At 38.6% G+C, this 23,913-nt stretch overlaps 3 protein-coding genes across 5 annotated transcripts; 2 read left to right on the top strand and 1 right to left on the bottom strand.

Moving 5' to 3' along the window:
* Positions 1-3,940: 3,940 nt before the first annotated feature.
* LOC138897424 (uncharacterized) lies at positions 3,941-4,549 on the top strand. The gene is made up of 2 exons (XM_070183393.1): positions 3,941-4,261; positions 4,382-4,549. The coding sequence occupies exons 1-2, from the start codon at positions 3,941-3,943 to the stop codon at positions 4,547-4,549; spliced, it is 489 nt and encodes a 162-aa protein (XP_070039494.1).
* Positions 4,550-5,207: 658 nt separating this feature from the next.
* On the bottom strand, positions 5,208-15,842 carry LOC104103861 (ADP-ribosylation factor GTPase-activating protein AGD3). 3 transcript variants are annotated; one of them, XR_687999.4, is made up of 20 exons: positions 15,215-15,842; positions 14,540-14,616; positions 13,708-13,808; positions 12,516-12,586; positions 11,562-11,624; positions 11,164-11,208; positions 10,688-10,753; positions 10,498-10,545; positions 10,281-10,376; positions 10,167-10,208; positions 9,480-9,695; positions 9,212-9,343; positions 8,892-9,116; positions 8,685-8,771; positions 8,267-8,602; positions 7,358-7,503; positions 7,185-7,278; positions 6,041-6,489; positions 5,655-5,840; positions 5,208-5,560 (listed from the first exon to the last, which is right to left on the bottom strand). XR_687999.4 is itself a non-coding variant. In XM_009611803.4 (20 exons), exons 1-19 carry the CDS (start codon positions 15,257-15,259, stop codon positions 5,726-5,728), a joined length of 2,454 nt encoding a protein of 817 aa, XP_009610098.1. In that variant the 5' UTR covers positions 15,260-15,842; the 3' UTR covers positions 5,208-5,560; positions 5,683-5,725. The 3 variants fall into 3 exon arrangements, 1 of the variants encoding a protein (XP_009610098.1); XR_688000.4 differs by having other exon boundaries at positions 5,643-5,840; XM_009611803.4 differs by having other exon boundaries at positions 5,683-5,840.
* Positions 15,843-16,265: 423 nt separating this feature from the next.
* On the top strand, positions 16,266-19,514 carry LOC104103862 (uncharacterized). The gene is made up of 4 exons (XM_070182333.1): positions 16,266-16,400; positions 17,721-17,906; positions 17,993-18,910; positions 18,984-19,514. The coding sequence occupies exons 3-4, from the start codon at positions 18,263-18,265 to the stop codon at positions 19,200-19,202; spliced, it is 867 nt and encodes a 288-aa protein (XP_070038434.1). The 5' UTR covers positions 16,266-16,400; positions 17,721-17,906; positions 17,993-18,262; the 3' UTR covers positions 19,203-19,514.
* Positions 19,515-23,913: the final 4,399 nt, after the last annotated feature.

Genomic DNA, 23,913 nt, shown 5'->3' on the forward strand with positions numbered 1-23,913 from the left:
GAGGTTAGTCCACCTGTGACTGATACGGAGCAGAGGAGGTTGGAGCAGTTTATGAGGCTTGAACTGTCAGGTTTCAACGGAGGGGAGTTAGAGGATGCTTAGGATTGTTTGGATTGGTGTCAACGGATTCTTCACACCGCGGGTATTTTGGATGCTAGTGAAGTTGCATTTACTACTTTTCAGCTGACAGGGGCAGCCAATAGATGGTGGCAGGCTTATGAGTTGAACAGGCCAGCTGATGCAGCACCACTTACGTGGCATGAGTTCTCAGTTCTCTTCTTAGAAACGTTTGTTTCATTGACTCATAGAGAGGAGTTGCATAGGGCGTTTGAGCAACTACGTTAGGGAGATATGATTGTGACTCAGTATGGGATGAGATTCGCGGATCTGGCTCGTCATGCTATATAGTTGGTTCCCATTGGGAGGGAGACAGTCAGGAGGTTCGTTAGTGGCCTCAACTATGGTCTACATTACAGTTTGGCTCGAGAGGCCGAGACAGATGCTAGGTTTGACTAGGTGGTCGATATTGCTAGGCGCTTGGAGTATATTTGCAGGCTTGAGCGCGAGGAGTGGGAGGGCAAGAGGCCCCGTGGGTTAGGTGGTTTTAGCAGTGCCTCATCTAGAGACCAGTCACATCACAGCAGAGGTCGTCCTTTTAGGCCTACCCTGATGGCTCGTCAGGTCCCTCCTGGTTCATCAGCTAGCCACGGTTCATACAACACTCGTCCGATTCAGTCATCTTTCAGTGTGCTCCCAGCATAGAGCTCGTACCGTGATCCACGGTTTAGGGTTCATCAGTACCGGGTTCTGCCAGTGGTTATTCTAGCTCTCGGGGTCCGCTTTAGGCCCCACAGTCATTCCCTGTTTGAGGTTGTTACGATTATGGAGAGTTGGGGCATGTGAAGAAGTATTGCCCTTGTCATTACAGAGGTCCAGTGTAGTAGGGAGGCTAGACTATGACTCCTGCACCAGCTGTTATACAACCCGCTCAGCCAGCTCAGGGTAGAGATCGTGAGGGTCGAGGTCTCTCAAGAGGCGGAGCTTAGTTAGGTGGTGGTCAGGCCTGTTTCTATGCATTTCCCGCCAGACTAGAGGTAGTTGCTTTCGATGTTGTGATTACAGGTATTGTTTTAGTGTGCTACAGGGATGCTTCAGTATTATTTGACCATGGTTCCACTTATTTATATGTGTCATCATGCTTTGCTAGTTATTTAGATATGCCTCGTGATTCCTTAGTTATGTATGTTCATGTATCTACGCCGGTGGGCGATTCTATTTTTGTGGACCGCGTATATTAGTCGTGTGTGGTGACTATTTCGGGTTATAAGACTAGAGTTGATCTTTTACTACTTAGCATGGTTGATTTTTATGTGATTCTGGGCATGGGCTGATTGTCACCATATCACGCTATCCTTGATTGTCACGCTAAGACCGTGATGTTGTTGATGCTGGGGGTACCGAGGTTGGAGTGGAAAGGCTCCTTGGATCATGTTCCTAGTAGAGTGATTTCGCGTTTGAAGGCTCAACGGATGGTTGAGAAGGGATGTTTGGAATACGTGGCCTTAGTGAGAGATGTTAGTGCTGATACTCCTATCATTGAGTCAGTTCCGGTAGTGAGAGACTTCCCAGATGTGTTTCCAGCAGACCTGTGGGGAATGCCACCTGACAGGGACATTGATTTTGGTATTGATCTGATGTCGGACACTCAGCCTATCTCTATTTCACCATATCACATGGCACCTATAGAGTTGAAGGAGTTGAAGGAGAAGTTGCAGGAGCTACTTGATAAGGGTTTCATCAGGCCTAGTGTGTCGCCTTGGGGTGCGTCAGTGCTATTTGTAAAGAAGAAGGACGATATTATGAGGATGTGTATTAACTACAGGCAGTTGAACAAGGTTACTATTAAGAATAAGTACCCACTACCGCGCCTTGATGACTTATTTGATCAGCTTAAGGGTGATAGAGTGTTCTCGAAGATTGATTTGAGGTCGGGGTATCATCAATTGAAGATTCGAGATTCAGATATTCCAAATACAGCTTTCAGGACCCGCTATGGTTACTATGAGTTTTTGGTGATGTCTTTTGGACTGACCAATGCCCCAGCAACCTTTATGAACTTGATGAGCGTGTTCCAACCATATATTGATTCCTTCGTCATAGTTTTCATTGATGATATATTGGTGTATTCATGCAGCCAGAAGGATCATGAGTAGCACCTAAGGATCGTGCTCCAGACTTTGAGGGAGAAGAAGCTATATGCTAAATTTTCTAAGTGTGAATTTTGGATTAATTCAGTGGTATTTTGGGGCACGTGGTGTCCAGTGAGGGGATTAAGGTAGATCCAAAGAAGATTGAGGTAGTTCAGAGTTAGCCGAGATCGTCTTCTGCTACTGAGATCCGAGTATTATCGCTATTTTGAGGAGAGGTTCTCGTCCATTGTTGCACCTTTGACTAGATTTACCCAGGAGGGTTCCCCATTCAAGTGGTCTGAGGAGTGTGAGGTGAGCTTTTAGAAGCTCAAGACTACCTTGACTACAACTTCAGTTCCAGTTTTGCCTTCGGAATCAGGTTTTTATACAAATTATTGTGATACTTCACGGATTGGCATTGGATGTGTGTTGATGTAGGAGGGGAGTTATGGCTTATGCTTCGTGTCAGTTGAATCCCCATGAGAAAAACTACCTTGTACATGATTTTGAGTTGGCAGCCATTGTTCACGCATTGAAGATTTGGAGGTACTATCTTTACAGCGTGTCTTGTGAGGTGTTCACGGGTCACATGAGTCTACAACACTTATTCAAGAAAAAAGATCTAAACTTGAGGCAATAGGGGTGGTTGGTGCTATTAAAGGACTATGATATTACCATTATTTATCACTCGGGGAAGGCCAATGTGGTGGCCGATACTTTGAGCAGGAAGGCTGAGAGTATGGGGAGTCTTGCTTATATTCCAGTTGGAGAGAGACCGTTAGCATTGGATGTTCAGTCTTTGGCCAATTGGTTTGTAAGGTTGGATATTTTAGAGTCTAGTTGGGATCTTGCTTGCGTGATTTCACTGTCTTCTTCTTTTAAGTGCATCAAGGCACGTGAGTATGATGATCCCCACTTGCTTATCTTGAAGGACACGGTGCAGCACGATGATGCTAAGGAAGTTACTATTGATGATGATGGGTTATTGAGGATGTAGGGTCGGATCTGTGTTCCAAATATGGATGGGTTGTGAGAGTTAACACTTGAGGAGGCCCATAGTTTGTGGTATTCCATTCATCTGGGTGCCGCGAAGATGTATCAGGATTTGAGGCAGCACTATTGGTGGCGGAGGATGAAGAAAGATATTGTTTAGTATGTTGTTTGGTATTTGAATTGTCAGCAGGTGAAGTACGAGCATCAGAGACCCGGTAGTTTTCTTCAGAGGCTTGACATTCCGAAGTGGAAATGGGAGAGTATCACGATGGATTTTATAGTTGGACTTCCATGAACCTTGAAGAATATGATGCAGTATGGATTATTGTGGACAGACTTACTAAGTCTGCACACTTCATTCCAGTTGTGACTACCTACTCTTCAGAGCAGTTGGCTCAGATTTACATTTGTGAGATTGTTCGCCTTCATGGTGTGCACGTGTCTATTATCTCGGATCGAGGCACTCAGTTCACATTGCATATTTGGAGATCACTGCAACGAGAGTTTGGCACATAGTTCACATTGGATCAAGACATTCGGTTCACATCTCAGATTTGGAGAGCAGTGCAACGAGAGTTGGGCACATAGGTAGAGGTGAGTATAACATTTCGTCCCTAAACGGACGGGCAGTCCGAGCGCACTATTCAGATCTTGGAGGACATGTTATGCGCTTGTGTTATTGATTTCGGAGATTTTTGGGATTCATTTCTTCCATTAGCAGAGTTCGCCTCGACGACAGCTTTTAATCGAGTATTCAGATGGCTCCTTATGAGGCCTTATATGGGAGGAGATGTCGTTCTCCAGTTGGTTGGTCTGAGCCTGGGGAGGCTAGGTTGTTGGGCACTGATTTGGTCTGTGATGCCTTGGAAAAGATGAACGTGATTCAGGAGCGGTTTTGTACAACACAGTCCAGGCAGAAGAGTTATGCTAACATGAAGGCTCGTGATGTTGTATACATGGTAGGTGAGGAGGTTCTACTCAAAGTTCCACCCATGAAGGGTGTGATGAGATTGGGGAAGAAGGGGAAGTTGAGCCCCAGGTATATTAGTCCTTTTGAGGTGCTTGAGAGGGTTGGAGAGGTGGTCTATAGACTTGCCTTGCCACCTAGTCTTTGAGGTGTTCACCCAATATTTCATGTTTTGATGCTCCGGAAGCATTATGGTGATCCGTCACATGTTTTAGACTTCAACACTGTGCAGTTAGATGGAGATTTGACTTATGATGTGGAGCCGGTGACCATTTTGGACCGGCAGGTTCGAAAGTTGAGGTTGAAGAATATAGCTTCGATGAAGGTGCATTGGAGAGGTCAACCGATCGAGAAGGCTACATGGGAATCCGAGCAGGAGATCGATGACAATTATCTTTAGTCCTGATAGCTGAAAGATTGAGAAGCGGACATTATATCCAGAAACCTTCATCGGAGAGGTCAACCGATCGAGAAGGCTACATGGGAATCCGAGCAGGAGATCGATGACAACTATCTTTAGTCCTGATAGCTGAAAGATTGAGAAGCGGACATTATATCCAGAAAAACACGACATGCCTCGAGCCATGGAAACCACAGATTCTACATACCGAGAAGCCATAAGGATCCGGGTAGATATTCACATGGAGGTACAAACCATGAGATACGAGGATCCATTCATGATCATGCCCATTAGTTACGCCATTTCTAAACTTAACCAACGAGATCCGCGTTGAATGCATATAATGTCAGGAACGGCTAGGCGGGAAATTAGGAAAACGATTGTATAAGGGTTAGAGTATAAATATCCCCCTTTCCCCATTTGTGTGGGCTCTAATTGGAATGGATATTATGCCAAAATCGTTACACGCTTTCAGCCACGTTAAGCTACTGGGATTGCTCAAAGATTCATCAATAAAAAGCTCTTTCTTTTCGCTTTATTATTTTCACATCGTTCTTATTCTCATTGTTCTTACTTGCTACTATCAATTTTATCTGCTCATCTCCTACTTTCAAAGATCAACGAAATTGGACTAAATCAATTGCTTAAGGCCAAAATATACAAATTTAATTGATTTAACTTATTAGTCAAATTTTAGGTTAAATAGAACACGACTGGCAAATACATTTCCCTCAGTTAAATTACCACTTAGGTTTAGATATACACGGGCTATACAACAAAAGATAACCGACAAATGTACACCAAACACCAGCACGCAAGGCGAATACCCTGAACCTACCACAAAAACAGAACTCTAAAAACAAAAACCAATAAAACTGATAAGTGAGAAAGCAGCTTTACAACAAAAATACTGCAACCCTTCAATGCATTGACCTCCAAAATCAAGCTTGAAAGACCACCCCTAGCATTATACTTCATATTAAGATTCCAGAAGTGTAGACCCCAGCCATCCTGCCAACCACAACATTCAACAGTGAGTCCTTTATGCACAAGCAGCGGTGTCCTTCACCACAAAATTCACTAAGATAATTACAAAGAACTGAACCCTGGTTTCGTTTCAACAAAGGCTACACCTTCAATCTCTGTCCTCATTTGGTATATACTCTCTTGAATATATTAAGTAGTTGTGTCTGACAAGAGACTAAGGACCTCACTGTCATCAAAATTTGAGTCCAATGCAAGATCATAAGGGGTTTTACTTTCCCCGTCCAAAGCATGTGGATCAGCACCCCTGTAGTTAATCCCGCAAGAGGGCAAATGTTAACAGACGGAGAATTGAATTGCTTACTGATATGGTTTACAAAAGGATAAATTAGTAGGGTACATGCAACTGCCCCCATCAGAAGATTAATTAAGAAATATGACCACCCCCACCCAATGAAACACTAATGGGGAAACATATACGTATTAGCACAGTATACTACTGATTACCTTGCAAGAAGCAACTTAGCAAATGCAGCTTTGCCTATTATAACGCTCCAATGAAGTGGTGCCTGACCACTTGAATCTGAAGCATTTATGTTTGCACCATACTGCATAAGAAGCTCTAGCATCCCTAGGTCAGCTGTTTCACAAGCAAGGTGTAGAAGGGAGCACCCATCAAAGTCCCTAATTATATGCCTTTCACTTGGACTTGCAAATTCCATTTTTAAGCAAGTAGAGCTTGGATCAGAGTATGGTTGTTCTTGTAACAGCATTACTTTGGCTAGGGTTAAGGAAGAATTAGATGCGACTTGCTTGTAAATAGCATTAACATCTGCTTCAGAGCTTACAATAAGGCGATACACAGCTTTCTTATCATTAGCTCGAACAGCCTCCCACATCATTTGTGCTACAGAGTGACTGTCCTTGGTCCGCCGGACAAATGTTTTATCTGCATACTGTGATAATGGAGAAAATATCAAATTAATAACCAGGAAACTATTGCGAAATTATAAAAGTCAAAATAGTCAATTTTATAGGAGAAATGAATATGTTAGGCTAACAAAAAAAAAAAGGTAAAGACAGCCAATTGCAGGCCTGAATAACCAGCCCACAATAAGCTCAATTCTTCCATCATGTGAGGGCACTTGAGTACTTCGTGCTTAAAAGACATCATTCCCAATCAAACTAGACTATGGATGTGAGAAAAAGGTTAGGTTTTTCTTTTTTCTTTTTTCTTTTTTTTTTCTATACTTGTATGGGTTTTTTTCAATTTGGGAAGAGAGAGGGGCCACGGGTTGAGATTGCCATTTTTTTTCCTTCTCCACTAATTCAATTCCTCGGGCCAGTTACCAAGCTCCCAAACATATCAAGAAACTTCATTTCTAAACACATGATATCCATAGAGTTTGCCAATATCAGAGTTCCAAGAACAAAAATGGGACAAGGGAATCTTCTTGATGGTGTGACTGCAGTTTTCAAGCTAGCACTCTGATATTCTCAGAGATCTTTGCAGTCTCGCAGTGACATATTTCTTCATAGGTGATAACACTTACGCAACCAAGGATGTCTCTTCTACAAATCTGACTGATATAAAAGTATGGAAGAATAAAAATGCTCAATGTCAAAACAATTCTGAAGGATGATAGTAGACCTTTGCATGGATGAATTTCTCCTTGGTTGAAATGGGATCAGCATGACTTGGCTTGCTGATGTAGAGCTGTTGCAGTTTATCAGATCTGTACGAGCTTCAGTTTGAAACAGCCAATTTATATCAGAAAGCTGAAGATAAACTTCAGAGGAGAAATGATTGAGGGGGTAACTTACCTGGCAGCACACACGTTAACTTGGAAAGCACCTCTTGCTTGCAGCGACTCCTCCCAGACTGAATTTGCAAAGGTATTCCCCAACGACTGAAATAAAGCTATAACAGAAGGCTCCCATACTTTGACATCAAGTGTCAGTGACCTCACCTGCAAAGAAACGACCACAGCTGAGGAGAAGATGGAGAAACCAACTCAATGCACCAATATAAATGTTATAACTGGTCGTTAACTATAGAAAGGCCTATCAACTACAAACACAAAAATGTTCACAGGGGCTTATACAAAGTAAATGCTCAACAGACGTGTCTTTTCTTAACAACTCCAACTGTCAGAAAGAAGAAAACTAACATGCATAGCTTTCAAAAGCTAGTCTAAAGTTTCATAATCTACCAGCACACCAGTATCACATGTATCATTAAAGCTACCATCAAGAGGAACACTAGAAATTTCATTTTTCTGACCATTCAACTACAACAACAAAAAACCCAGTGGCATCCCACAAGTTCTGGCCATTCAACTACCTAAAGAATTTCCAATACAGCCACATATATGAGAGCCATAAACCAAGCAGAAAATTCTGAATTCATAATTATTTGCCTCTTGCAAATTACATGGTTGTCAACCTCTAAAACAATCAAAGTAACTGATTTTCAGTAAATAAAAGTAAGAGAATAAGAAACAATCTTTTAGGTGATCTTGTACCATTCTACTGCTTAAAGTTCAAAAAGTCTCAACAGATCTTTAGTATGTTAAATACAAGGTAAATCCATGCAATTGCCAGAAGCCACTTTTATGGATTCCAACTTTAACCGTTCTAACTAGAAATAAAAGAATATGCACAGAAAAGAAATGAATTTTAGATCCCAACAAGAGGCAGAATAGATATATGTATTAGAAATCTAACATTTACCTTTGATACATGCACACCAAGATTACGATGAACACCTGAACATTCAATACAGACAAGAACACCAAGATTTAAAGATGCCCAATCTGGTTCAGCGGCACCACAATCAGCGCACTTATCATTCCCACATACTCTACGTAATGTGTCAATTGGCTGTTCAGCTTTTGGTGCAGATCGTAGCTGTTGTGAATTTCTGAAATGGCGCTCATAATGTGCAGAGGTAAGCCTGTCAAATGAATGGTCTTCAACTGCAGGCGGGTCAAAATCTGAACTTTCAAATGAACTGCTCTCACTGGCAGAGCGATGATGACCACTTCCCATAGGACTGGCAGTCAAACACTGAAAAATAAAGCTTGAACATTGTTATTGATTATGCACCGAATTAAGGCAACAAAAATGTATAGCAGCTTCCCATAGTTACCCTGTCAGGAGCCTGAGAACTCAACAAAGAAGCAATAACTCCTGTTATTTTCTCAATCCAATCTATTTGGTCCAACGCACTCTCTGCCTGCAATAACGGGGAAACCTATAAATTCTGATCTCACAAGTCTAGCACACAATCCACCCTGCAAGAATAGTGCAATGGTTGGCATGAGATATCCAAAATGAAAATGCGATAGCTATTCACCTGCAAGGTGTAGCTCTTTGTAGGGGAGATAATCCTGAAGCAAAACCGCAGATCTGATTGTTCAGCATCAATCTTTATTGTTGATGTCAAAAGGTTTACAGTGTGATGAGCAACAGACTTTTCATCATGTACACCACCATGATAATGGGATGACAGCCAGCGACTCAGAAGTCCAGACCCAAGCTCGGAACTATTTCTCTGGCCAGAATGTTGACCACCTGACCCCTGCAGAATAGAAAGTGAACTCAATAGACCACAAATCAGGGTTAGTTGGATGGTATTACTTTTACATCCCAGCCTATATTGCAGGTAGTACTCACAGATGGTTTGGTGTTCTGTTTGCGATAGTAGTACAGCATTCCACGGCTATCAAGAACAAAAAACCTTCTTTTCCAGTCTCCCCTCAAGTTTGATGAGCGCTTTGAGAGATAACCTTGTCTGATGGTTTGAACCTGAAAGATCTCTGTAGTTTTAGCTGATGATAGATGTGAAGGGCAGATAGAAGCACTTTAAAAACATGAAAGCAAATACATAAAGGATACAATAAGATTAACGCAAGGGTTCTCGATGATATAATAGTTTCAACACCTTTCCCCTTGAAGCAGATTGCATGACAGCTTCTATCTGCTTATGTGAACTTCTGCCAATGGCTTGTATACCATCTCCATTAGGAGATCCATTAGATCCATTCGAAAACCACCTGCTCTCTCGATCTACTTGTCTCTTGTATTCTTGCATCTTTTCGTTGAGAGCTGCCTTCTCATAGTTGGAGCGCTCTCTAGACTGCTGAGCATAAGTCAGGACCTGCAAAAAGATTTAAAATGACCCTTCAATATCTACCACCTATGAGACAGCAACAAATGCCAATTACTATTTATGCATTTAACGTATCATGTCATATTGGCAGCAACTCAAGTATTCAATGACTCTCAGTCCCAGTCATTGTAGGTCCCATGACAAGACAATGAGTCAATACACAACATATAAGAAATAGAGTCCTGGAAACATTATAAGATTGTTTGCCGTGTATTTCGAGATCCATGAGACATAAGGAGACATGAAAAGAGCCAGTTGGAACCATTCTAAGTATGAAAAGACAGAAATTGAGGACAGTTGGCAGAAGATGCAAGGTATCTCATTCTCCATTACCTAAATGTAAATTTGATCATTAACCTCTGTAGGAAATAAACCAAAAATTTATTGTACCTATCTGTTATTTTAATTGTAGCGACCTCAATCAAATTGCCACCAATGAAAAGCAACAACAAGACACACCTGATTGATATATGGCTCCATCTGATGCAAAAGCTCATATCCCTAAAAGATAGAAATAGAATGTGAGAAGCTGGAAACAAATAGGCTAGAATAGTTCCCAGCAGTATGACATGCCTGTTTGAAATAACGAAGATGAGCATCCATTGTACCACTAACTGCCTCCAAGAATTCAAACCGTTTCTTTGCTTCAACATTAGAAAGGGCGGTTACCTAGATTGTTATGATTCAAAAAGGAAAAAAAAGTCAACATGCCATTGCTACTGTGGTAACACTTTCTGAAACATAAAATCTAAGAGATTCCTTGAGATGCTCTAACTCCAGATTCACTCACCAAACTGAATCGAGCTTGCTCGAAAGTTGATCTCGCACTATGAAGTTCCTGGATGAGTTAAAACCATGTTACGTTTTTTTTTGCCTTCCTTTATTTCCAAAGTAGTCAATAATATGTGGAAATGTAAAACAGGTGTGACTTCACAATGTTATAGGCAGTAGGCATGGCTGGCTGCTATTTCTGACTATACCTCCTCTAGTACACTCGCAATGTCACTTTTTGTGCCTTTCCTTAGTGACAAAAACTTCTCGCGAGCCTGCAGCATGGAGCATATATCGATGAGAATTAGATAATGTTTACTAATGGATATAATAGAAAATCCCAAAATTAAATCAACAACAGAGGAAGTATTCCTAGTTCTTTTAATTCAGAACTCCAATCAACTAGCATGTTTTGTGCAAACTTAAAGAGTTCCTTCAACCCCAGTGAAGTGCTAAACATATCACTAAGAGACATTTTCAAATGGGAGGAAACAATCGAGGTAAACCAAAATATCATGATAATAGCTACGTGCTAGTAATGTATTACAACATTTTTTGACAAAGATATCTTTAATGGGTGTTTAATAGAGGAAAGATTTCTGCATACCGAATACTATCTACAGAAAAATACATCAGCAAAGCATCAGATGGTGAAATTTCTCACAAGCATTAGGAATAAGAATACCTGATCATAAAGAAGACTAGCCTTGTCAAAGCGCTTCCGAGCTTCCTGCACAAAGAGAACTCCTTGTAGCAAATACTTACAAAATCATTTTATTATATTTGAACATTTAAGCCCACAAAATCAGGTTTATCACATGTGGATTTTTTTTAATAAACCGAGAAATCCCAAGGCCCAATGGCTCATGGTTCGAATGCGGATAATGGGTCCGCCCTTCTAACCTTATCCACTTAACTACCACGCTTTTGTCCCGGGATTCAAAACCGTGACGTGTGCCTAACCCACACATCACGGGTTGCGCTTAACAGTAGACCAGAGTCCTGGGGGCATATGTATATGTTTATAAACCTGAAGTAGCAATCAGAAATGCCTTTTAGAAAAGAAGGGAAGTCCAAGAATACCTTGACATCTTGCAGATCTATATTCACAAACTGCAGCAACCGATCATTCAGCATATGCTCAACCTGAGAATATAGTATGAATGTCGGAGAAGTAGGTGGTTAGTTAAATCCGACTATCAACTAACCAGATCACTTGCAGTTATATTTTTATCTTTTTCTTTTTGGGGCCAACTTGTGTGCACCTCGACTATTCCACTGGGTACCTGCTACCTCCCACCAGCATGTCTACCAAGGCTTAGACAGATGAGAAGAAATCACTTGCAGTTATATTTTTATTCTTCTCATAGGAAGGAGAGACTCAGGAGGAAAAATCTAGAAATTTAATTATGGAATGAGTAAAGTCAAGAAGAATGCCGGGTAAAAGAATCAAATATCAAAGAGATCAGAAAATTCTGCTGCTACTGATGGAAACAAAAACAGTGAATAATTCAACTAGCACAAGAAGAGATAACTTACTGATGAAAGAAGGCGATATTCAAGTTCACATAAAAGGAGAGAAAAAAATAAAAGGGACAAAAAAAGAACCATATTTCTTTTTTATTAGGGCAAAAAACCATATTTCTTAGGTCACAGATGATGAAAATCGGTGTTATGTGTTCTTAAAGGTTAAGATCGGAAAGATTTTAACACAGATATTGCAGAAATGAGTGTCAGGGACAAGATAGAGCTTAGAATGGAGCTAATGAGTGTCGGGACAAGATAGAGCTTAGAATGGGGCTCATTCAAAATGACCTTTCTTAGAAGCCAGTATACTCCATATCAAGGTGAAACTGGTCGAGACAATAACCCCGGGAAGCACACCCAGAGAAAAGGGTAATATTGAATAGATTTTGAAATCATCTCTTGAAAGGCAACCGGTGCTGCTTTCTGCCTCGAATAAGGAGTTGAGCAATATAGCATCCGAAACAATATTGCAACAATAACAGAAAACTGAGAAACCACTGGAAACTTTACCTGTGACCGAAGAACTTCCTTATAAGTCCCGATTTCCCTCAGTGCAATAGTAAACTTAGTCATTACAGGGCCTACAATTAGAACTGAGTAAGTAATTGAACACTTAATGGGGCATTATTCAACTAAAGATCACATGTTGAAACTGGTTTTGTCATATGAAACTTGTGAAGTAAAAGTGGGAAACTATGAATTCATAAATGTCAAAGCACTAGTTAGAATATCGAAAGGTATTTCAGCATTTAGTAGAGCCAATCCCTTTATGCTGGTCAGATACAAATTTTGAAATGACGCCATTTAGCTGATGCCAAAAATGAAGGGAGAATAGTTCTGGAGATTTTCAGTCGGACAATGACTTATACTATCTGGATACTTTATGAGACATACAATGTTGCAATGTAGAAGATCCTCAACTAAGTCTCGCTAAATTCTGATCATTAAACACTACAGTAAATTTTGTTTAGTAAAACAAGCAAAACAGGTCCAGGAAATTTTCTGAATCCCCAAGACATTCTCGTCAAACTTGGCATGTGACTAATTGGAGATGTGATCCAAACTCCAGATTACATAAACAAGTACCACGTTAAACCAATGTTCATGTCTCATTCTCAGCACACTCAAATGGCAATACCAAATAGACAGATACCAAAGAAACAAAAAATACAACAACAATAACAACAACGACAACAACAAACCCAGTGTAATCCCACAAGTGGGGTCTGGGGAGGGTAGTGTGTACGCATACCTTACCGTTACCTTTAAGAAGGCAGTGAGGCAAAGAAACAAAAAATAAGATAAAAATAAAGTCTAGAGAATAGAGACTACAAACAATGTAGAGGATCACAATTTTTCTTATAAGTTGTGAAATGGTGGATCATTGAGACAGGAATAGAAGGTTGCTGGACTTCTTTTCTAAGGGGAAGGTGAGGCTTGTAAAAATATATATTTCCCTCACCAATAATTTCTCACGTTTCCATTACTCTGTGAGACATCTCTTTATCCATGAACCCAAGTGCATCTCATGTTTTGCCAATTGTTATTAGCACTTGAGAAAAGAAAAAGCTTAGAACAGTCTAATTGCCATTGGACAGATAAAATAGTGCGCAAGAAGCTATTTTGGAGTGCTCATTACTCTATGATAAAGACTTTAAACTGCCGAACATTATATGAATATATGTACCAACTTTTTACATACCTCCAAATGCAACACTAATGGGATCATTGTGCCCCCCACCAAAGGTTTCCAGGGCGCTTGCGAAAGCAATATCTCCATCATATCCCTCTCCAAGTCCTTCCCTGAAAGTAGAAAAGAAAAACTGATACTTGAAAACCACTACAAATTCACCAAGGATAAAACAAGAGGTTGGGCATCTATTAATCAACAAAACAACCAAAAAAGACTTGTAGAAAGCAAACCATTGAACTGATATAAACACTCAAGCCCTATAACACAAATTAACAAGCTTTCACCGTGACCTTGCCCATTGACAGGCAACTGAACAACCCTCCACTAATCTAATAAACAGTTGTGGTCTCTATGCAACATTAAGTACTGTCTTTATAGCTGGAACATCCAACAAAAATAATCGTTTTCAACTACTAGAATTTCAGGAAGGACACATCAACAAGATTCTAAGAAAAATATTAAGTCATTTGTTGCATACGCCAGGTAGCTACCTCTTTTAAGAAATCAGAAGACATTCTTTTTCTTTTCCTTTTTTTAAACAGTAGAATGTTATGGTAAACCAACTAGATTTAGAAGTTCAAAGTTGAATAAAAACTTTATTATGAGATAGAACCTACAAAAATCAAAACAGAAAAAATAAAATTCAAGCAGTCATTTGACCAAAAAGTGGTACAACCCCATTAAAACTATTGAAACCCACACTCCATTAAAGGGAAAGTGTTCTGGGATGAAATCACATGCATTAGATAACTCACTCATAGTCTCGACATGCTCGATAAGAAACCAAATGAAAAAGAACAAAGCATAGTTTATTAAGCCAACAATGGTCAAAGACACTCACGTGTATTTTCGACATCCTTTATAGAACTTCAAGCTTCTTTCTCTTAAGGATTCAGCACTTTCTTCCAAGCATTGCAGCTGTTTCACCCAAACATCAGTCCACAAACAAAGCTAAAATCTGTGAGGATCGACTTAAAGAACCAAAAATTTCTCCCTTTGAGTAGAACAGTGAGGTTTGACTTGGCAAAATTTTTGAAATAAATGTAGACGAAGACGTAACAACAACTTCATTGGAGCACATAATGCATACTTTCATCTAAACTCACCATCTTCAAGGATATATTCATCATAGGAGTTAGCAACCAAAACTCAATTTTCACTTTGAAATATGACTTGCATTTCCATTTTGTATTTGACTCATCAAAGCTCCAGCTATGAAATTGCCAACTCAAAGTCATCTGAGATTACTATATCAAGAGAAAACTAATTGCCCTTCTCGCCACTTATCTCATAAAAAACGTAGTAGCATTTAAGATTTAAAAGGAAAAAAAGAAAAAGTGCACTTTCCATGTATCCGAAAGTGCAATGTTTGGTGGCTAAAGAAACAAATTTTTCATAATAGTGGATCCTTAACTAGTCAAGCAAGAATTAAAGCGAAAGAGTAAGAAGCAGGATAATTCTCTTAGTTTTTATCGCCTAAAGTTACAATATCAGCTAAAGAAGAGGAAGAACAAACCTGTTTACGGAACATGGGAGAATCATCCAGTTTACCAAAATGCATGTTTGCAACACTAGTGATATGTCTTTTCCACTCCAATTGTCAATTAACATCACCAAAAGGTAAAAATAATGTTCGATCTTGGCCGATTTAAACTTGTATGAATGCCATAACACCCTCACAAAGATCTACAATTTCGGCTGTCGATCTCAATTCATCTGTCTTCAGTACCAGAGCAGTAACTGCTGCTACAACTTGCTTCAGCTAAGAAATATTCAAATGCATCAAAAATTCTACCTCCGAATAATTGGGAAATTGAAGTAGTGTAAATTAAAAGGAATATGGCCTAAAAAAAAGGTAAAGTGAGGGGTGTTGGTACAAAACCCTAGAGGAGAAGCAGTAAAGGGATGGGGTAGAAACCCTAGAAGAAATGGAGAGAAAGGGAAAAAAATTCAAGGGACTGAATGAAATGTATTGTTGTCAGCAGAAGCAAAGCAAACTCCTGTTGAAATTATTTCGACAAGTTGTCGCATTCTTCTAATTACAGGGGTGATTCTCTTTCCACTATTTAGCTAGTACCATTTTAGTAAACTTTCTACTTTACTTTTAAAGCAAAATGGCAGCTGAAAATGAATAGAAGAAAGAAACCAATAGACCAATCTTTTTTATTTTTTTAATGCATGTGAGCGTAAAGAGGAGAGAAACACGGTTACTTACTGTGCGAGGGGGGACAGACGGACATTGTTAAAAGGCTAGTTTCAGATATCTTCCCTTTCTATTGTCTATTACAATAACAATACGCAAAAGGTCCAATAATATCCCTAAATTATGGTATATAGCTCACTTTTGTCCTCCGTTAGTAAACTGGGCCAAAAATATATCCCCGTTACCAAAATAGGCCACTAATGCCTTCAACCTAACGGCCCACCACACAAGCCTTCATATCAACATTTTATAGCTTACATGACATCCACATAAGCTGACATGGCATCCACATAAGCGGAGCCACATAAACCCGCTCCGATATCTAAATAAGCGGACCTAAAAACGCGAAGTCAGTAACCACAAGGTCCAAACCCCATTTCCAAACAAAAACCACAAGTTCTTCCATGTCCGTTCTTCCATGGCGATTTGAGAGTTGAGGGGATGATACGATCGAGCAAGGTTTAACAACACAAATTGAAGATCATGTGAAGATATTCAGGTAATTTTTCCTTCTATTTATTGGGTCTATGTCTCGAACAAAGGGATTATTCAATTATTTTTTGTAATTTTTTAGGGTTTTGTCATGTTCTGGTATTTCTGATCATGTGTTCTAGTGTATATATAGTGTTTGCATGTGGGTCTGGTACTCTTTTTGTTTGTTATCTTCGTTGTTTCCTTATGTGGTGTCAATTTGTGCCCTAGGTGTACATCGTCTTTGGCTGCAAGTGTCCTTTTCACATATTTTATCATAGTGTGGTAGGGTTGGGTTGTTGAAATCGACAGAACCATGTGTATTTCTTCTTAAGTACATTGTTTTTTTTTTTTTTTTGCTTTCCACTTTGGTTTGAAATCGACAAAACATGTGCTTTATCTCTTGAAGTATGTGCTTTATTCTTTTCACTATATTATATGCAATAATTTATTGTATGTTCAATATTTTATTGTCAAAGTTGTTAAATTATTCATGTGGTCCCTCTATATTTTCTTTTGTGTCTATATTATAGATATTTCAATATGGGGATCACGAAGAGCTAATTTCAGGTCAATATCAGTGTGAATTAGGTACTGATTGTGAAACTGATAGTGATAAAAGTTAAGATTATGGTTCAGATGCTAGTGAATATGATTTTGAAGAATTAGAGTTACTTAGGATGCAAAAGGGTAAAGAAGTTAATGATAAGCTTAGTCACTACAAAGAGCTTGATAAGTCTAATGACATTTAAAGACTTGGAAGAGGCCAAAAAAATCATGAACTTCTATGCTATTGCAAATTCCAAACCTTTGAAGCTTAGAAAAAGTGATAAAATAAGAGTAAGGTATAAATGTGTAGTAGGCTGCCCTTTTGTATGCCTCATCTCCGAAGATAAGAAGGGTCCTGGCTTTAAGATAAAAACATTGAAGATAAGGCACAACTGTCAAGATGCATTTAAGAATCCTAGAGCCAAAACAAAAACTTTAGTTGAATATTTCAGGAGTAAGGTGCAGAATAACCCCAAATACAAGATAAAGGATATGAAACTAGATTTGAAAAATTAATTTTCATTGAATGTACATAACTCCACATTGAAAAGGGCTAAGAGGATGGCACTTCAGAATTGCAAGGAAGCTTTTTAGATGACTATAACAGATTAGAAGCATATGCAAATGAGATTAGGGAGAGCAATCCTGGTAGTGATGTGGTTATCAATTTATCAAAAGATGTCATGGCTGAAGGTAAAAAAAAAAAATTCTTAGAATGTACATATGCTTCAATGCAATGAAGTTGGGGTTTAAATAAGGGTTGGGACCATTCATTGGACTAGGTGGGACTTTCTTAAAGGGTCATTGCAAGGGGAAATTATTGGTGGCTGTTGCACAAAATTGTCAGAATCATTTCTATCCCTCAGCCCGTGCTGTAGTTGACAAGGAAAACACCTTGACATGGACATGATTTCTGGAGCTGCTGAAACACTTATTGAATCTGAAAGATGGAACCAGTATTACCTTTATGTCTGACATACAAAAGGTACAACTTATGATTTTGCTTAACTGACTATTCCAGTTATTTTTAAGTTATTATATAGTTAATTCTGTTTAAATTTACATGTGCAGGGTATGTTAGAAGCAGTAAGAACTGTCCTCCCTCTCTCAAATTATAGGTTTTGTGTGAGGCATATTGAAGCTAACTGGAGTAAGAGGATCAGAATTTCAGTAGAGATGAAGAAATACCTATGGTGGTCTGCTTGGAGCACTTATGAGGAGGACTTTAAAGATTAACTAAAGAATCTTGGTGAATTGTCTGTTGATGCTGCCAAGGAGTTGCTTAGGTATCCACCACAAAATTGGTGTAGGTCCTACTTTGATACATTGTGCAAAAATCAGATGGTGGACAATAATTTTACAGAGTCCTTCAACTCTTGGATCTTAGAAGCAAAAGGCAAGCCTATCTTGAAGATGCTTGAGGATATTAGAATCAAGGTCATGAACAAGTTGAGAGAGAAGGAAGAAGAAGCTAGAACATGGGGAGGTGAATTTAGTCCTAACTGCATGAAGTTGTATGCTGCTTATTTAAAGGTAGCCAACTTATGTACTGTTCATTTCAATGGTGAGACTGGCTATGAGGTTTCTGAGGGTGATGATAGAAATAGAGTGAACCTAGTGGAGAAAAAATGCACTTATAGATCTTGGCAGTTGACTGGCATCCCATGCCCTCATTCCATCAGGGCACTAAAATACAAGAGAGAGGATCCAATGACTGAAATTAGTTGGTGGCACAGCAAGGAAGCTTACCTGATGACATATAGGGCCAAGTTGATGCCTGTTAGAGGTGAAAAGTTCTGGAAAGTATTACCAGAACATGCTATGGACCCTCCTCCACTTGCCAAAACTGTTGGAAAGCCAAAAGTCAAAAGAAATAGGGAGAAGGATGAGGCTAACAAGAGACAAGGAGATTGGGCTGCATCAAGAAGGGGAGCTAGAATGACATGCAACATTTGTGGTGAACTGGACCATAATTCAAGGACATGCAAGGTACTTACTTCTTAACTTATCTTTCTTCTTATATAATTGCAGTTATTTAATAGAAAGTTTTTCTTTTTAATAGGTTGGTGCTGAAGGAAATATTGAGGATGTTAGTTGTCCAGCCCCTCAACCAACACAAGAAGGTAAATATGAAAGTGAATTTGTGTTCATGCCTACACCAAGAGTACCAAGACACCAAACAGAACCCTTTGGTGATGGTAGTGAGCATGAAAGTGACCCTGCTTTAATGCCTAAGATTATTTCTGAAGATCAAATACGACTACTGATAAGGCAACAATAATTGACCTCAGCAGGGACAAGAGTCATCTCTTTCAGAGAAGATCATACTGATGTCAGTTATCCCACTGATCTTCCTTACTCACCTACTAAGCTCACTTGGAAAGGCAAAGAAGTTGTGACTAGAAATCAATTGGAAGTGGCAAGACAAAAGAAAGTTGGGAAGTTGAAGTGTGGGAAACTCAATGGGAACTCACACATCTAGGAATCTTGGTTATTGTATGTAGTTGCAAATCTGGGAACTCACAGAACCCTTTTGTTTTGATGTTTTGGTTTGTACTGTAAAACTAGTATTACAGCAGTGCTGTTTGGTTTAGTAGTTATTTTATAGCAGCAGTAAACATGTTTTGATGGCAGAATGACATATAACATTATATGTTTTGTTTTGATATTTTGCACAGCAGTGCAGTTGTTTGATATTTAGGTATTTGGTGATATTTTGCACAGCAATGCAGTTTTGATAGTAGCTGTATTGTTGCAGCAGTCATGTTTAGTTTAGTTTGCACAACAGTGTTGTTTTGATAGTAGCTGTATTGCAGCAGTAGTATACATGTTTAGACAACAGTGGTGTTTGGTGATATTTTGCACAGCAAATTGTGAATACTCTCCATTTTAGTATGTGAAAACGGATTGTGAATGCTTTGACCCACTTAATTAAGTACAAACTAATCGGATAAAATATATATTATACAAGTTTTTGCTGGACAAATTAATCAATCAAGTTCACTTTATTGAGATATTTATGTATTTATAATGAGACAAGATAGATATCCACTGGAATCGATTCCCATATTTAAGTATACTCATAAAATATAATATTGCACATGCATTTGCTAGGATTTAATGCAACACACACTTTGTGCCTTTCTAAATGGACAGCCTGCAGGTAAATAAATCAACTAATGACTAACAGAAAGGAACTTAGTTTGCACAGCAGTGGTCGTTGCACAACAGTGTTGTTGTTTTAAAACAGCATAATCTTCATTATGAAACAGGAGGAATGATTTAACCAAAATACTACAATATACTAAACCAACATACTACAACATACTAAACCAACATACATTAACTTCATCATCCCTATAACTAAACCAAAATACTACAACAACATATTAAAATAACATACATTCACTTCATCATCCCTACGACAACCAAAGATAATAATAAAGCCCATGAAACCAAAATGATATTTCTCATCTTCTTCACTTTGACCTCTAAATTACTAGCTTTTTCAACTTCCACAACTTGAAATTGCTCCATTTCGTCAAGTTTCATCTTCAAAGTATGCCTTTCAATCGTTATAATTTCTTTCATTTCATCAAACAAGTTCTTAGAGCCCTTTTGAACCATCGTAACTTGTTCCATGAGGTAAACTTTATTCCTCAAATTGCTCCTCTCAGCCTTAGCAGTATCAAGCTTAGTTTTCAAATCTTTGATCACCATCACCGCTCGACGAAGAAGCTCTTCGTCAATCTATTAAAAATACCCGCAAGAACTAACCTACACCATATCAGAATTTACAGCAGTTCTGTCAGCAGTTTTTGTACATAAACAATAAAAAACAAGAACGACCTAACTCGACAAAAGAAGATGAATCACATAAATCGACCAAAACCAAAATAAATTCAAAACTAACCTTGGATCTTGGACATTTGTAGAACCTTCTCCCAGCATTGGCGTCTGACCAAGCTATCAAATATAGCGCAATCAATCCGCAATGACACCTTCTTGCATATTGAATTTCATGCGTATTCACAGATAAATAAGACATTGAGCAGAAATTTGGAGATTTGAGCAAAAATTTGAAAATTTGAGCAAACATTTTGAAGGGAAAATGGAGATTTTTAAAATTGGGGAATAGTGACAATTAGGGTTTTGGGAATGGGTGAATATCGGTATAAGAAGAGGGAAAATAAGAAGAGAGAATAGCTTATGTGGATACCATGTAAGCTATAAAATGCTGATATGAAGGCTTGTGTGGAGGGCCGTTTGGTTGAAGGCATTAGTGGCCCATTTTGCTAACGGGGTGAGGGGGGATATTTCTAGCCCAATTTACTAACGGAGGAAAAAAAGTGAGCTATATACCATAGTTTAGGGATATTATTGGACCTTTTTCGATAACAATAACAACAGAACCAGTTAATCTCAGAGTTCGAGGAGGGTAATGTGTACGCAGATCAAAACATTTCATTTAAAAAGACAGAAAGACCGTTTCCGGTAAAACCGCTTTAGTACCTTTCCCTTTTCTATTAAGAAAAAAAAAATCTTTCTTTTGTTGTTATTTTATTGCTTTCCGAAATAATTTAAAGAAACTAAAGCTATATTTGGCTATAACTTAAAGAACACGATTAACCAAACCTTTTGCCTCTAAAACATAGAGATTATTATACTTATTAATAAATAATCGTGCAATTCTCTCATTCATTTTCATGTTGTGTTGCTGTGTTGCTCATTTATTGTTATGTTAATCATATAATCTGAATTAACAGCAGATCAAATTATTGTAAAAATAGTTTTCCTTTGTTAATAAGCTGCACTTAAACTATATACTCAAATTGACGTGCCAAAGGAGTTGCCAATTCCATATTTTGTTTTGTTAATTTAATTTATAAACTTTTAATTTGTCACGACCCAAAATCTCACCTTAAGGATCGTGATGGCATCTAATCTCTAAAATTAGGTAAGCCGATCACTTACAACAGTTAAACCAATTAAACACAATATAATGAAAATAAGGTATAATATAAATACAGAAATAAAGGTGTTACAAGCCTACACGACACTAATCAAAACAAATTCCTCAAGACTAGGTAGTACAGAGTCACGAACTCTACTAAATACATAGAAAACTTGAAACACAATATTGTTCGGATAGAGAATTGACAGTAATAATGTAAGAAAAGGACTCCAAGGGACTGCGATGATCAAATAGCTCTACCTTGAATCTTCACGATCAAAAAGCTCTCAGTGCCTGAATCTAATAGCTCCAATACCTGGATCTGCACAAAAATATATAAAAGTATAGTATGAGTACACTACAGTCGGTACCCAGTAAGTATCAAGACTAACCTCATAGGAGTAGTGACGAGGTTCAAGTCAAGACACTCACTAATCAAGTAATTTGTGCATATCAATATAAAGCTAATAACGGAAAGCAAAGTAAATAAATGGCACAAAGAGAAATCATGTGATAAAATCGCAAAATAATCAAAGCATAGATAAAATACAAGTGAAAACAATTAAGGAAAACTAATGACAATTCTAATCATCAAATCGTTTTGACACAAGATTTATAACAAGAGTCACCCTAAGGCACCATACTTCATAATCACAAATCTCAAGTCACAAATCACGAATTTTATACACATGGCACCTCATGACCACATTATCAATCACTCTTGTACGACAAAGACCTCGTTCCACAACATAAGACATACTCTGCATGGCAAAGACCTCGTACCACAATATAAGTCGCAAACACATGGACCACTCACGTGCCAATATCACAATCTGCCCGACGTGGTCACAAGCTCAATATCACAATACGTTCGGCATGATCACGGGCTCAATATCACAATCCGCCCGGCGGGGGCTCAATATCACAATCCACCCGTCATGGTGATACGGGTGTCTATTATGATATTGTCAACATGGTGGGATAAAGGTGGTTATATGTGGATGTTATGTGATAGCCTGGGCATGTTGTTGATGAAAGAGGAGTATTTCTGTTTTTGCTTTAGACTTCCTTGTGTGTGTCATATATATTACATGTTCTGTTGTGTTGTTCCCAATGTACTACTCGGTGTCTCTAATATTACTTGATGATTTGAGCTGTGATAGTACACTTGCACATGCATACACCGTAACATGTCATCTATACTAGTCCAAGAGTATGATTGTGATGTTCATTGATCATCTACATGTATTCTTGTGTATCTGCTTTCTCTGCGATGTGGTTTGGACGGGTAGCCCGTGACTTCGTCCAGACAATATATATCAATAGCCACCCGTATCGATCCGCCCCAATAATAACACAATGGCCGCCTGTATCACTCCACCCAGATAATAACATAATAGCCACTTGTATCACTCCGCCCAGACAGTATATCAATAGCCACCCATGCTCCGCACAATCATCAATAGTGAAATGCTACCCCCATGTTCCGCACAACAACAATTAATCCCCACAACATGTCCACATATGTCATAATATTGCCAAAATAACAATATCGATATCACAATAAAGCATAGCCCACGGCTCAACAACAATGTATACAAAAATTTCAAAAATAACAAAATGAAACGGTAAATAACTCGACAATGAAAGATATTCCATATAGCAACAACTTCAATTAAAAGCATATTAATAACCTAAGAGTCTAAACCAATCAATTTTCACATATAAGCCCGGGTACACACTTGTCACCTCGTGTACACGTCTTTTACATAATTCAAATAATGCAATTAGACCAAATCCTACAGAGTAGTTTCTCCCACACAAAGTTAGGCAAGATACTTACCTCAAAGAGGCTAAATCAATCAATTAATAAGTCCTTCCCGCGTGAATCAACCTTTGGACTACTCAAATCTAGCAAAAATAACTTAATATCATAAATAAAAGCCATAAAAAATGATTTCGGATAATAAAGCTTCGATTTTTAACAAGAATAAAAAAGTCAACCCAAAAATTCACACCCTGGAACCCGATAAAACTC

This window comes from Nicotiana tomentosiformis, chromosome 8 (assembly GCF_000390325.3).
Source record: "Nicotiana tomentosiformis chromosome 8, ASM39032v3, whole genome shotgun sequence".
Taxonomy (NCBI): domain Eukaryota; kingdom Viridiplantae; phylum Streptophyta; class Magnoliopsida; order Solanales; family Solanaceae; genus Nicotiana; species Nicotiana tomentosiformis.